General features: G+C 48.1%; 5 protein-coding genes across 5 annotated transcripts; all 5 read right to left on the reverse strand.

Moving 5' to 3' along the window:
- Positions 1-674: 674 nt before the first annotated feature.
- On the reverse strand, positions 675-2,133 carry BDV27DRAFT_153912 (GPR1/FUN34/YaaH-class plasma membrane protein; the record flags this gene model as incomplete). Its single annotated transcript, XM_032071872.1, has 7 exons — positions 675-726; positions 834-964; positions 1,104-1,279; positions 1,355-1,423; positions 1,481-1,534; positions 1,609-1,709; positions 1,781-2,133. 7 exons carry the CDS (start codon positions 2,131-2,133, stop codon positions 675-677), a joined length of 936 nt encoding a protein of 311 aa, XP_031931611.1.
- A 2,204-nt stretch (positions 2,134-4,337) lies between these two features.
- BDV27DRAFT_40019 (hydrophobin family protein) lies at positions 4,338-5,571 on the reverse strand. The gene is made up of 3 exons (XM_032076541.1): positions 5,022-5,571; positions 4,892-4,959; positions 4,338-4,818 (listed from the first exon to the last, which is right to left on the reverse strand). Exons 1-3 carry the CDS (start codon positions 5,488-5,490, stop codon positions 4,618-4,620), a joined length of 738 nt encoding a protein of 245 aa, XP_031931612.1. The 5' UTR covers positions 5,491-5,571; the 3' UTR covers positions 4,338-4,617.
- On the reverse strand, positions 5,572-6,162 carry BDV27DRAFT_40018 (uncharacterized protein). Its single transcript, XM_032076540.1, has one exon. It carries the CDS (start codon positions 5,947-5,949, stop codon positions 5,653-5,655), a length of 297 nt encoding a protein of 98 aa, XP_031931613.1. The 5' UTR covers positions 5,950-6,162; the 3' UTR covers positions 5,572-5,652.
- A 1,121-nt stretch (positions 6,163-7,283) lies between these two features.
- BDV27DRAFT_153914 (argonaute/piwi family protein) lies at positions 7,284-10,238 on the reverse strand (the record flags this gene model as incomplete). The annotated part of the gene is made up of 3 exons (XM_032071873.1): positions 7,284-8,771; positions 8,880-9,133; positions 9,224-10,238. The coding sequence occupies 3 exons, from the start codon at positions 10,236-10,238 to the stop codon at positions 7,284-7,286; spliced, it is 2,757 nt and encodes a 918-aa protein (XP_031931614.1).
- A 1,107-nt stretch (positions 10,239-11,345) lies between these two features.
- Positions 11,346-12,404, reverse strand: BDV27DRAFT_122191 (uncharacterized protein). Its single transcript, XM_032065568.1, has 3 exons — positions 11,820-12,404; positions 11,663-11,739; positions 11,346-11,597 (listed from the first exon to the last, which is right to left on the reverse strand). The coding sequence occupies exons 1-3, from the start codon at positions 12,097-12,099 to the stop codon at positions 11,577-11,579; spliced, it is 378 nt and encodes a 125-aa protein (XP_031931615.1). The 5' UTR covers positions 12,100-12,404; the 3' UTR covers positions 11,346-11,576.
- Between the last annotated feature and the right edge of the window lie 500 nt (positions 12,405-12,904).

A 12,904-nucleotide genomic window follows, 5' to 3' on the forward strand; every position in this document is an offset into this window, starting at 1 on the left:
ACGGAGTTCTGTCGTTTCCGGTGGGCTTATGCAATTCTGCACGGACAGAATTTGGCACGGTCGGTGTTGCGTCTTCGGCGTGAGATTCATATTCTCTTCATGGAAAGGACGATTTATCATGCATGTACGGAGTACATTAGTGATGTCCGGGTGGACAGTCTTCTGATTTTGTGACAAACGACGACCTCATCCAGCAGCTCTTTTACCAATTGAATTGTACTTTTTGTACTTGTTATCTTATCAGAATTGTAAACGCTGCCTATGACTAGCGTAGTGAACTATTGTCTACTATTCTATATGGAACTGCCCTCTTGGCACTATGTGTAAAATTCCGGTCTGGACTCCGTGCCGCAACTGTAATCTATAATACTAGTTGTATGGCTCTATTTCCCTGTGTTTATAATTTGATATTATACTGTGCAGTCTAGTCAAATTTGTTTTCCTAGTTCTTCTGACATAAGTATCGACCTTGTGGCTAGATTAAGTCAGTGAGTTAGGTTTGCCTACTCCTTTCTATTCATCATTATATTGTTTTTAATATATCTTTGGCTATGGTCTATTTCAAACTTATAACTAACTGTCCTCTATATAAAGAGTCTTATATAAAATAACTTCAATAACAATTGATTTGATAAGCACAGCTCCCAATCCCAATAGATGTCGACCCCATCACATCACACCTTTCCCCCAACATCACCGACCATTTCTACATCTCGTTCACCATCCCTGTAAACACAAACAATATCAGCAGTACACCTTAACAAAATGAAACAAAATAAAATAAGATATGATATGATAAAAAAAAGAAATATATATATAAAAAACCAACATACCTCCCCCTACCCCAAAACCCACTCAAATCCCCCACAGGCAGATTAACCGGAAACCCCAAAGCCTCAAACAATTGCACAACGAGCAAATAGAACCCTAAGAGACTAGCTACGAACAACGCAGCCCCGGCTCCCTATTATTATTATTATTATTATTATTATTTAGCGATTGATAATCAGTCCATATGTGATCAAACAAAGGAGGGGTAAGGAAGAAGGGACAAGGAAAAAAAAAAGAAAAAAAAAAGAAAAAAAAGGAAAAGGAAAACATACAACAATCAGACGATTCCCAATAATAGCATCCCCGTTCGCTAGACGCCAGTATGCGGCGGCTAGACAGACGAAAACGACGATGAGGGCGGCGAAGATGAGGACATAGACTGCGTTTGTGCGGGTGGCACAGATCATGTAGATGGTGACTAGGATGGCCATTGAGACGAAGAGGAACGCTGGTTGATTTAGGGTTTTTTTTTGTTAGGTGGTGGTGTGTTACTGAGAGGGAAAGTGGGAGGGAGAGAGTGTACCGTATGTATTGAGGAATTCGGGGCTATGGAGGCCTTCTATTGTATTCGTCGTTGAGGTGGAGTATGGGGCTGTTGATGGTTATTCTCATTCTGAATGGTAGATGGAGGAGTAAGATGTTGTTTTACCGGCGGCATTGAAAGCTGGGGTTTGGGTTGCTCCGAAGGCGAACCAGAATCCTCCTGTGTGGATGAGGTCAGTTAAATAACTAATGAGTGTGGGGCTGGTATTTCGTATAAGACTTGGAGAGTATTACCGATAGTGCCAAACACAACGCAGGGGAATGTATTCCCTAGGATAAACTCCAAGATACTGGTGATAACCAGCAACGTTCCGCCGAGGAAGATGATGGGTCCGCTGAGGGTGTGTTAGTTTGTTAGTGTAAAGAAAGTATGTACCCTTGAATTCAGACGAATAGTCAATCCTACGTGAATGCAATTCCATTCCCACCAGCACCTCGCCAGGCCATCAAGCAACAGGATAGTGGTGTCGTGGTTACCACGAAGCCACCCAGGGCTCTATACATCTCATCTGAGTATTCGAGATTAGGAGCAAACAAAAGTAGATCGGTTACGCACAGCGGAGTAGGGTTTCCAAATGTTTGGGTGAACGCGGGCTGTCGGTGCCTCAGTGGGGTGAGGTACAATTTCTCGAACTGCTCCGTTGACAGAGTGATTGAGGTAGGAATTGTCGTTAATGCTGACATTGCTGTTCCTTCTTGGGACGGAGATGCTCTTCTGTGATTGAGATCTGGTTCGCTGCCCGCTTTATGGTCGGCCATGGTTTTATACGGAGAGGACTGGATTGAACAAGCAAGAGACAATAATTTAAGAACTGTGACTAGCCACTTGGAACGGTATTTAAATGCTGTACTCACTGGCTGTAAAGCCCAACATTGAGCTATAACACCATTCCGATATAGATCAACGTAGTCCAATCCGGCCGAACGGAATGGAAAGCTTAGCATCAAACCGGGGCAGGTCAGCCCCAGACCCCCAGATCAGCCAGTCTATAATCTATTTAGGCTTATCAAATACCGATGGCCTTACTGTCCAGCTCAACAAGTCTCTAGAGATTGGTTTATTGGCAGTCAGCAGCTTCCTGCAGGATTCGTGATGATCCACAGCCAAGTGAGATCCTAGTCCGGTTGAACGGAGGTGGAAAAAAGAAACTACAAACTACGAGATATAGAGTTTATGAATGATGCAGCTACCTTGCAAATAAGCCTAGATGCTTGTTATGATGTTCTAACTTGTTTTATTGCGTTGCTGAAACAAATCAAACAGGCTTGAAGGCCTGAGACCTGCGGGGTTCAAATCCCGAGCGTGCGTCGAAGCAAAGAGACGGATCCATACTGCATCTCTCCTCATACATGGTGGTCACAATAACTCCTTATATCCGTCTAGTTGATCCAGGACTTGGGCCTCCGTCCCAACCCGTACAAGGGGAGAACAGGTCCAACGTCACTACTGACACTCATGAATGATTTCTGAGCACCACAGCCAAGATAAAGATACTAACCCCCCAGATAATATTTTTCCTATCCTAAGAAAGGGGTATTTGGCAGAAGGTGCCAGGAATCCTGGTCATTCGAAATGACCCCATCTTCGCCTTGCAATGAATATCCATATTGCACTACTCCAGGATTTGTACCAATCATTTCACAGACCCGAACATGCCCTAGACAAATTATACCAGAGTATATTTTTTCTTGGTACAGTATCCCACCAGCGATACGGTCTAGAAGATCGAATATTAGGTTTGGGGCATGTTATCCTCATTTGAAAAAAGGACAGTAGCTGCAGGATAAATGGAAGACAATCATGCTCCTTGTCCAGGATCTGCAATGTCGCGACCTGTTCCACTTTCATCGGGCAGATTCATCTTACCCGGTAGCACTCGCGGCGTAGTCTTTGTTTCGACGTCTTCTGTTGCACAGTTGTCGTCATTGTTGTCGTCGTGCTTTACAAAAGGCAATTGAAGGAAAGTAATCGTCTTTGTAGATTCTGCTTGTACGTTCCATGTCGGAAGGGAAATGGCATTCGTAGACCTAGGTACCCTATCAGAGAAGTTAGTTTGAAAAGCTAAAAGGAAGAGAAGAAAGAAAGAGGAATAAAGGAGAAAAGAATGTAGGAAGAAGAAGCAGGAAAAGGAAAAGGAAAAGGATAAGGATAAGGAAAAGGATACCATCAGTAGTGCAAGCCCAGCCTCAAGCACTGCCACTTGGCAGGGAGGGAATGACTGACAGATAAGCCATTTGAAAAATAGACTCGAATGTATCCAGTGTGGCGGACATGACACTGTAAACCTGCTCTCCTAAGAGAGAGACGAAATATAGCTTAAGAAGCGAGTCTTAGTTTTTGTTGATAACTGTGGCCTGGTTACCGCGTACCTGGACGCTGTATCGTGGGCGTGCTATTGCGCCGTGCGTAAGGAAGAACTTAGGCATATCCTGGTTACGCAAGCTACTATTCAAGCCATGAGATTTTTTTTATTTTTTTTTATTGTTGTATTCCTCTTTCTTCTTCATGATGATCTTGCCCCTCCGTAGTATATATATGTTTCGAGTATCTAATGAATCTATATATCTTTTACAAGAGTATTGGCCACTAGATGTCGCCTATAGTAGATGTAGCGCATTTTTATCTTATTGTACCTCTAGGTAGAATCCGAGCCTTATCTATAATCAATCAATCTCCGTAGAAGGACTAGAGTACACATTGCCGCCTTCATTTACTAGTCGCTGTTGCTTGAAAAAGGGTGGTATTATCCTGACTGTCCGCAACTGGGTTATTCGGTATATTAACAATCTGATTAGGCATGATGATTATGTGGTTTAAAACAGTCCAACGGTAGATTGGCTGAAATCTGATCATCTTACTATGTCAATCCCCAACGTATGTGATGGGAGGTATCAGCAACATACTACTGGAACAGGGTTATACAAGACGTTTTGGATATTACGGTAGATAAAAGGAACCGTAGCAATTGATAATAAAAGTCCAGTGTATTTGATTGGTAAACGAGTGACTGATAGAATTAAAGCAGATAATGTCTAAAACAAGAGCGCGCCATCGAAAGTTAGCTGAACGAGCGACAAAAAGGCCCAAGTGGCTATCAGATGTCTAACCACCAAGTCGCCCGTCTAAATTGGCACAACAGTAGACTTTGTTAACAATCCATTATCCCCCTGTTGACTTGGGGAAGTGTCGTAAAGGCCATCGAGCATGAGACATGCTGGAAAAGCCGCCCGAAGGAAAGCCGTTTAGTAGCGGCCATGTTCCTTGCGGCCCTTCTCGTGCTTGTCGTCCTTCTCGTGCTTGTTCTCCTTGTCCTTCTTGTCTTCCTTCTTGTCTTCCTTCTTGTCCTCCTTCTCGTTCTTGTGGCCCTTGTGGCCCTTGTTCTCGTAGTCGTAGTCGTCCCGCTTGGACTTCTCCTTCTCCGCGGAACCGTCAATGGCAACGCACTGTGTTGGGGGACCCATGTTAGTGATGGATTACTTGATTTTGTCCTCTAAAAGAACGGTTGAAGAAACTTACAGTGCCACCGGGGCAGCAAGCGATGACGTTCTTGCAAACGGGTCCTTCGTTGGTGTGCTTGATCAGAGCTGGAAATCATTGTATTAGTTCATAGGCTCGAGGCGGATCCAGGCTGCGGGGGACAACTCACAAAGGAGGCCCAGCTCATCGATGAGGCTGGCCTTGGCACAAGGAGAATCCTCATTGCCGACCAAGTTGTGGATGAGACCCTCCTTCAGCAAGCTGATGAGAGTCTCATCCTTCTCATCGTGCACAGAGTTGCAGCAGGCAATGTTGCCAATGTCACACTTGCCCTCGGCAGCCTTCTGCAAGGCCTTGGAGTCGGCCGCTTTGGCGGTGGCAGCAGCAGATGCCGCGACGGCAAGCATGAAGAAGTTGACAATGGTGGTGGCGTACATCTTGATGGTAAGAAGCTTTGATAGTTTGTGGTGAAACTGAGAAGAGACTTTGAGAACTGATGATTTAGAAGAGAGTGTTTGAGCTGATGAAGAAAAAATCATCCAGAGAGCTGGGGTTTGGGGCCTATTTATGTTGTGGACGAGGTGCTTGCGATGCTCAACTTCGAGGGTGAATGTCCGGTCCTGGCCTTCCCCCTCCATACCTTCTGAGAGGAATGAGCCACCAGCCTGTGTGATCCGTTGACTGACTGACTGACTGACTGACTGACGACGACGACGGGGATGCAGTTGGTTGGTGGCTCCATAGCAGATCAACCCTTGGAACGTCTGCTCGCAACATTCTCCTGGACTGTAACTGAAACGCTACCGGTCCATTCCATAATTTCCAACCATGCTCAGTATGCCCTCTTTCCCTGCTTGATGTCTAAGTGAGGAAGGCTCTCTGTTCCCATCCATGTAGATCCTCTGCTGGGATACAGACGTCATTCCGGAGGGGAGTCTAATTCCCGAATCTGTCGGTATGAGGGCATGATCATTCTCCCTGGGAACCACAGAAGTCCTTGGGATGAATACGGGATTCTGGCTAGACGAGAACGTTAAGGTACTCGAGATGATTGCGCTTATTCGTCGCGAAGGCCATGTTGGAGAGCCTTTGCGCATGGTTTAGCGTTTGCTGGGGAATGAATGGTGTACTCTGTGGTACGTCTCAATGATACCGTGGAGTGGTTCCATACTTGATATCAAGAGAATTCTTGGAAGTCACGGGTCTCCGAGGACCAGACGGAGGGACCAAGCGCAAAACGACGAATCTAGTGGTTGTGTCCTAGGAGACGGATATCGGAGGTCCGGGTTAGGATAGAGTAGGAGAAGGCCCCAGAGTAACATTGGGCAGCTCAACCTCCCTTTGCCGGCCGGAATCGAGAGATGGCAAAGGCCGGGAGGGGACCACCAGGGGCAGTCTGTCGTAGGAATTGACACTTTCAGCCGCAAAAGTCATTCACGTTACAATGCAGGTCCCACGTCTGGGCAAGGGCAGCAGCTATGCGAACCATTGCTTGCGGCCCAGCTCGATCGTACTGACTCTTTCTCAATAGGCGCAAGGCAACGTTTCGCCCAAGTATGCGATACGATTCAATAACTTTTCTCCCTTCGCCGCATTGCGTTTCTCCGAAGTAAGCAAAAGGACGGAGTTAGTAAGTCGAAAGTGCGTAAATGAATGGACGGGACAGTCGGACGACCTTAGAATTTCTGGTGTCTCTGACTCGCGTTTAGCGCCATCGGCAGCTCTGATTGGCCCGCGTAATACACCCGGAATGCCGCGGACCAATGAGAGCATTAGGTTACCTAACCTCCCATCTCCGAATTTGGTTTTGTGGAGGAATGAATTCCTTTTCATTGCTCATATTTTTATTTATTTCCCTCATCGGATTCCCTCAATCGAGTGATGAGCTGAGAGGGGGCACATGGTTTCTATGGTAGTAACCAACAGAAGTGGAGAAATATGGGAGATTGACAGAGCTAACAGAACTTGACGGAATTGACAGCCCGTGACAGGAACCTGTTGCTCTCCCTCGATTTGCTTTTCCGGAACATGCCAGGGGCGATCCGCCTGATTCAGCCCCCGGGATTGGAAAAATCAAAATGCGGAGGGAAAGGGAATCGAGGACCGAAACCTTATTCTAGAAGTTCGTTCTATTCCACGTTTGAAAAAAAAAAAAAAAAAGTTAAATTACAATACCACGGATGGATTGTGTTTTTTTTTTTAAAATACGCGATATTTCAAGTAGACCCATAACTACTCATAAATGATCATGAATAGTAGACATTAAAATATGATTATTTCTCTCTACCTTAGTCACTCAAGATAGTCTTAATAATAAGTATAGAGCAGGGAGAGAGAGTGAGTGAGAAAATTAGTAACGCTTTACGATTGACCAGAGATCCCCACCCCACAACCCAAAGGCCACCGTTACAGAAGAACCGATAGAGTAATTCTAGATGTAAAACATGGTATCCTTGATCTTCTCATGCGGGCCGATATCCAGGAGCCGTGGTCGGGAGGAGGAGGAGGAGGAGGAGGAGGAGGAGGGGACCTTCCCGGAGAAAGGTTTCATCACCTCCTGCAGGTAGCAGCGTGCCCGAGAACAGGCCAAATCCGCATAGAATACGGGTGGACAGATACTGGCCACTCGAGTCGCACGAGCATAGAGGTAACATAAGTGATACGTCAGCGCCTGAAGCGCATCGGCCACATTCGAGTCCCCTCCTCGTCGGTTTTGGCGTTGGAGAGCGCCCTGGAAGATTTGATCAAAGAGCACCACGTAATGTCCCGGACGAGCAGTACCCCGAGGGGCAGCGTGAGACTGAATGTAAAAGTCCCAGGTTTGGCTGTCGGTGATCCTTCGATCTACGACCGTACCATTGGGGGGGTTACTGCTCCGGTGCAGCGGTGGTCTGGACCCGGATGGTCTGCCATCGGCCGTCTGAAACCGGATCTGATGGCGCTTCTCCACGAGAACGATGGTAAAGCGAGGTGGTGGGCGATGATGATTCTCATACAGGCCTGCACACGCTTTCTGCAGCAGAGGGAGCTCGGTATTGAGGGCACTGCCATATTGGGTCACGGAAACTCCGTCGCGGTATACGAGAATGTTTTCGGGCAGAGCACCGTGGTTGCGCTTCTGCCACAGATGGAGTCGGGATAACAGGAGCTTGTCGATCTCACAAACGATTTCCTGACGAGCCGGTTGGACGCGCACGGCGCCAGGCCATTGCCCCAGGAATGGATCGGTCGAGGCGACCATCGCAGCCACACTGGGGGTGTCCGGCGAGGAGTTGCTGGATGTAGGATGGGTCACGTCCACACCGACCACCATAGTCTTTCCCTCGTGGATGATGGAGAGACTGAGAGCCGGGAGGGTGTGGTTCAACCCCCCGAATTTCAAGTTCATCTTGAAAACCACGTTCGACAGATATTCATCCTTCGCCCGTAAAAATCGAGGGGAGACAACGCAGATATTGGGGATTCCTTTCCGCACATCACAGAGATACTTCACGCGATTGTAAAGCCTTTCATCTTGCCGTGGAAGAATAATAATTAGAAAGGTCAAGGATAAACCAAGGAAAGTGTCCATCGCGTGGTCCAACCCATCATCGTCTCTGGAGGGCGAGACGCGAATACCGGGCAGACGGGGTGGCGGAATATTCATTCCAGCGTTTTTCATGCGCGCGTAAAGGTTGCTTAAGGCACCCTCCATCGACTGTTGATCCTGGCGATACCAGCCGGGGTCTGAGGTTCCTGGAAAGTATAGATACGTCCATCCGGCAAGCTTGGTGCTCTCCTGGAACCTCAGGCCCAGCAAATTCCACGCCCCCGACCGCACACCAGCCTCTTTGCCGTGTCGGTAGACGATCGATGGACCGGGTAGGACACGACCGGGGACGGTCATCATTTCGGAAGAGATTTTCAGGCCGAACGAGCTCTACAGATGAGGAGCACCCGACCAGCGGGCACAACGGAGTTAGCTAGGTTTGCTGAGCATCCCCGGAATGGACGGTGGGAAAAGAGGACAGGAGATAGCTCGACCTACCAACGAGGGTCCATGAGAGCCATGCAACCCCAGGATGGCCCGCATTTCAGCCGGGCTCGACCCGAGTCCATGGCGTGAACGGGCGTGGCTCACGGCAAGACGGGAGACCTCTTGGGACTGTGCAGTAGTTGGGCGACGGCGAAGACCTTGACCAGGCAATACCCGACACACCTCGGCGGGGAGATACGAAGGATTTGAGATACTGCCAACCTTGACCACCGGAAGCCATGGGTCACGGATCACGATATTATAAGCTATGGCCAATGATTAAACGCAAGGATCAGCGCCGAACAACAAAGGTGGGAGTAATACAATGCGCGAAAAAGAAGGGGGGGGGTGTATACTTGTCCGGAAGTGGTCGTACACACTCACATATCCATTGTCCATCGGGGCCTTCCTCTTTTTGCTTCCCGGTTCGGTGACACTGGAGAGTCCCGGTTTCTCGCACGATGTATCGCGGTAAAATTCGACAGCCCTGGCCCCAGCCCCAAAGTGCCGCACGAGAGGGGGTTGGAACATGTCTCGCCCATCCTCTGGTGACGCTAGTCCAACGATGGTTTTTATCCGGGGTGATCGCTTTCCCGAGCTTCGTCGGCCATTGAGATGTATGAGTTCCACGCGAAGATTACCGACGAATGCCGCGAGCTTGCGCATATCCGAGCCATTCTCGCGCATGTAGTCGATCAGGACATGGTCCAGTGGACCGTCATTGTAACAAATGGAAAACTTTGGAGCCACATTGAGACAAAGCCGGGTTTGAGCTTCTCGAATGACCGCATGGAGTCCCCGGAGGGTGTGTAAACCCGAGCCTAGATCGATGCGTGAAGCACGACGGTCAAAATAGGCGTTGCTGGTGGAGACCAAGGCCGGCGATGTGAACTTTGGATGATGGCCTAGAATGATATTCAATGCCTGGAGGTATTCCGCTCTGCTGGGCGCAGCTGATTGAAGACCGACCGGTAGGCCGGGTAGTCGGTGAAGGCGAGCAAAGTTTAGACTACCATTCAATGTGAGTGTGACATGATAGGCAGTCCCTTGGTATAACACCGGGTAAGGAACATCCTGTAACATCAGTCTGTGTTTGGAGATGAGGGTTTGGTATCCATCGGTGGCAATCCCCTGGAAGTAGTCGGAGAAATGGTCTCTCAGCAGCAACAGAATGACCTGGGGAGTTGCTCTCCGCGCGTTCTTCTCTGGGAGCCCGTCCTTCGACGGATGAGTGACATGCACACTGTATCGAAATAAGTGCAAGTCGTGCGGTAAGTGCACCTCGAAGTGATTGGCTCGCAGGATGATAGGACTTCCTGATATCCCGTACTCGGGGCGAGCGATAGGGCAGAGGCTTTTGGCATGACTCATTTTTTTATGCTCCTGGGCAATTCGTTGGGAAACTTCTGAGTAGGTCTGGGAGTTGTGGCTATACCAAACCCATGAGTAGACGAGTAAAAAAGTGTTGGCGTATGGGAGTGGCAGGATACCGGATAAACCAGACAAGGAAAAACACCTGGCTTCCACATCACCCTCTATGACATTTCAGCTTGGAAGAATCAGAGCCCTTGCTACCTATTCAAAGTCAAATGTTGATACTAAAGGAACTACAGTATACATTGGTGTCTTGTCGTTGTACGGTATCCGAGGTTGAAAAATACACATTCCTGACCAGAGGGTAATTAATGGTAATGGCAGCTCCAAACGTTCTCGGCGGGGCGATCCGTGCGCTGTCCGGGGTTTGATCCCCATGCCATCTGTCATTTTGACATGCCTCATATCATTTCCGTTTTCGTGAAGTTTGGAACCCTAACATTACTCCACAGTAGTCTATCTCCGTGGAGATCCGATCCGGCCGAACTACGGATTAGCCCCTGCATTGGGGTATTCCAACCTCGACCCTCCATTCGGAAAGAGACCCTTTCATGAAATTAAGCGCTTGCGCCAATAATCAAATGCCCTGCATTTCAAAGCACAAAAAGTTCAGCTAGACTGGGCGAGACCTCGACAAGTGCGGGGTGACTTTTTAAAATAAGTAAATGCCAACCGTATGCGTGTCATATATCAGTGTTTATCCTATAATAGCGATTCTGGCTGAACAGGCTCTGGCTTTACAAGGGGTAGATTAGCTGCAGGGAGCCCAGTCGCCTATGGTAGTGAAGAACCTCTAATTAAGGCCGGTATGCATGCCAGTACATGGCCTAAATAAAATTGAAGTGAAAAAGTTATTTCTCAGTTCAAATGTGCATAGTGACTATGTGCTGTCGTTGTCTGGAGCCCTCCTCAACGGTAAAATGGTATCAGGCATTTTGACTCGACTGCTCTTTGACGTGGAATAAAATAGCGATCCTTCTAGTTGTGCTTGTGGAATGGCTCACTAGAGATCAAGTACCGCGATGCTTTGAGGGACTACAACTGTCCCCTTCAACATAGCTTTTACATCTACATAAGTTTCTACAGTGAAGGCAGGAGGTATAGTGTTCTGATGTTAACAATCCCCTTCTATTCTTGTATTATCTAATCTAACACTATCCCCGTTGCAAATCACAGACAACGGCAGGCTCTTGATTCCTGCGGAAAGATGGCCAACTGATGACAGCGCAATCTGAGCTTTCGGACCCTGGGATGCGACACTCAACAACCTACTTCCACCACTCCTCCCGCATCCGATGTGCCTATGAAACAGGCAGGTCCAAGCCGTTGCGCCATTTACTTGCTAATGGCCTCACACTGAGTGATGATAATGTCAGCACACGCTGATATCTTCCTGTTGGGGGGAGGGGTGAAAACTTTACCTTTCCACCAGCAGGGCAGCAGGCAATGACGTTCTTGCAGAAGCTGTCCTTGTCGTCCTTGCCATGGGTGGCAAAGGCTGTATTTAGTGTGTTAGTTTTACCTGCCATATCCGTATACCCATTGGAGGGATGATGGGAAGGGGGTTCAGGGTCTTACAAAGCAAGTTGAGCTCCTTGATAAGGCTCGTGCTGGCACAGCTGGAGTCACTCTGGCCGTCCAGATTCTTGATGAGGCCGTCATTGAGCAAGTTGAGAAGGCCGCCGGTCTTCTCATCGTGCTTGTTGTTGCAGCAATAGATATCGCCAGTAGTGCACTGGCCCTTGGCTTCGTGGTAGGAGATCTGGGTGATCTTGGGCTGGCCGGCTCCCTGGTTAGCAGAGGGCACGGCAAGAGCGGTGATGGCAAAGCCAAGGACAGCAGCAACAGTGAACTTCATGGTGATGGTTGGAAGTAGTAACAGGAAAAGATTCTGTTAGATGGATAGTTTTTGATGTGGAAAGAGCGAGAGAAGAGATTGCTTTGGAACTCAGATGATGCTGATGATGAGAAGCTGATACAGATGAGCTGGACAGGGCTCTTTATAGATCACGGTGGAGTCCACGACTTCATCTGAGTCCTGCCTTAAAGGTGAAGTCTTCTGTAGATCTGTGAAAAACTCATCTCAAGGGATCCTACGTTGAGGTTTGGTATTGCCTCTTCCTGTGTCATTTGGAGACGATCATACCGGTTGATGATGATCATCTATCATCCTTACGAGAACAGAGAGTGCGGAAATGCATCATCTTGCTCCGTAGCCATGGAAGTCTCACTTGAGGAGGGGCGTAAGGTGCATTCCATTATGCAAGCATTTGCTTCTAATTCCGTAAGCTAAATCGGACATGCAACGCCCCTCTCTCCCTTTCCACGGAATGTCTATAGAGGGACAGCCAAGTAAAAGCTTGGATTGAATAGCCATGGCCGGATTTGGCATGACCTGGCAGGCGAGGGGCTTCAACCTTGACCAGTTTTCTCACAATGGGATTGGGTCGCCAATGCTATACCCCTGGCTCCCAGGACTTCTAGGTTTGAGGTTACAAAGTCATGTTCATCAGGAATGATATGATACATTTTAGTAGAGAGCAATTTAGATGGGGTATGGGAGGCTTTCATCTTGTATGTTATGTGCACTCTTTATCAGATACAGTAGACTCAATCAACTCCCCTGCAGCTCAGATTCAACGCCTGAAGGCAAAACGAGACGG

Source organism: Aspergillus caelatus (assembly GCF_009193585.1).
Source record: "Aspergillus caelatus strain CBS 763.97 unplaced genomic scaffold BDV27scaffold_21, whole genome shotgun sequence".
Classification (NCBI taxonomy): Eukaryota; Fungi; Ascomycota; class Eurotiomycetes; order Eurotiales; family Aspergillaceae; genus Aspergillus; species Aspergillus caelatus.

Excerpts from the sequence above, each read along its gene's own strand:
- BDV27DRAFT_40019 (XM_032076541.1), bottom strand. The coding sequence starts at position 5,490 with ATGGAGGGGGAAGGCCAGGACCGGACATTCACCCTCGAAGTTGAGCAT. Across the intron at positions 4,960-5,021 it reads CGATGAGCTGGGCCTCCTTT|CTCTGATCAAGCACACCAAC; the intron begins GTGAGTTGTCCC and ends AATGATTTCCAG. Across the intron at positions 4,819-4,891 it reads CTTGCTGCCCCGGTGGCACT|TGCGTTGCCATTGACGGTTC; the intron begins GTAAGTTTCTTC and ends CCCCCAACACAG.
- BDV27DRAFT_40018 (XM_032076540.1), bottom strand. The coding sequence starts at position 5,949 with ATGCGCAAAGGCTCTCCAACATGGCCTTCGCGACGAATAAGCGCAATC.
- BDV27DRAFT_122191 (XM_032065568.1), bottom strand. The coding sequence starts at position 12,099 with ATGAAGTTCACTGTTGCTGCTGTCCTTGGCTTTGCCATCACCGCTCTT. Across the intron at positions 11,740-11,819 it reads CAAGGAGCTCAACTTGCTTT|CCTTTGCCACCCATGGCAAG; the intron begins GTAAGACCCTGA and ends CACTAAATACAG. Across the intron at positions 11,598-11,662 it reads GCTGCCCTGCTGGTGGAAAG|TGTGAGGCCATTAGCAAGTA; the intron begins GTAAAGTTTTCA and ends ATCATCACTCAG.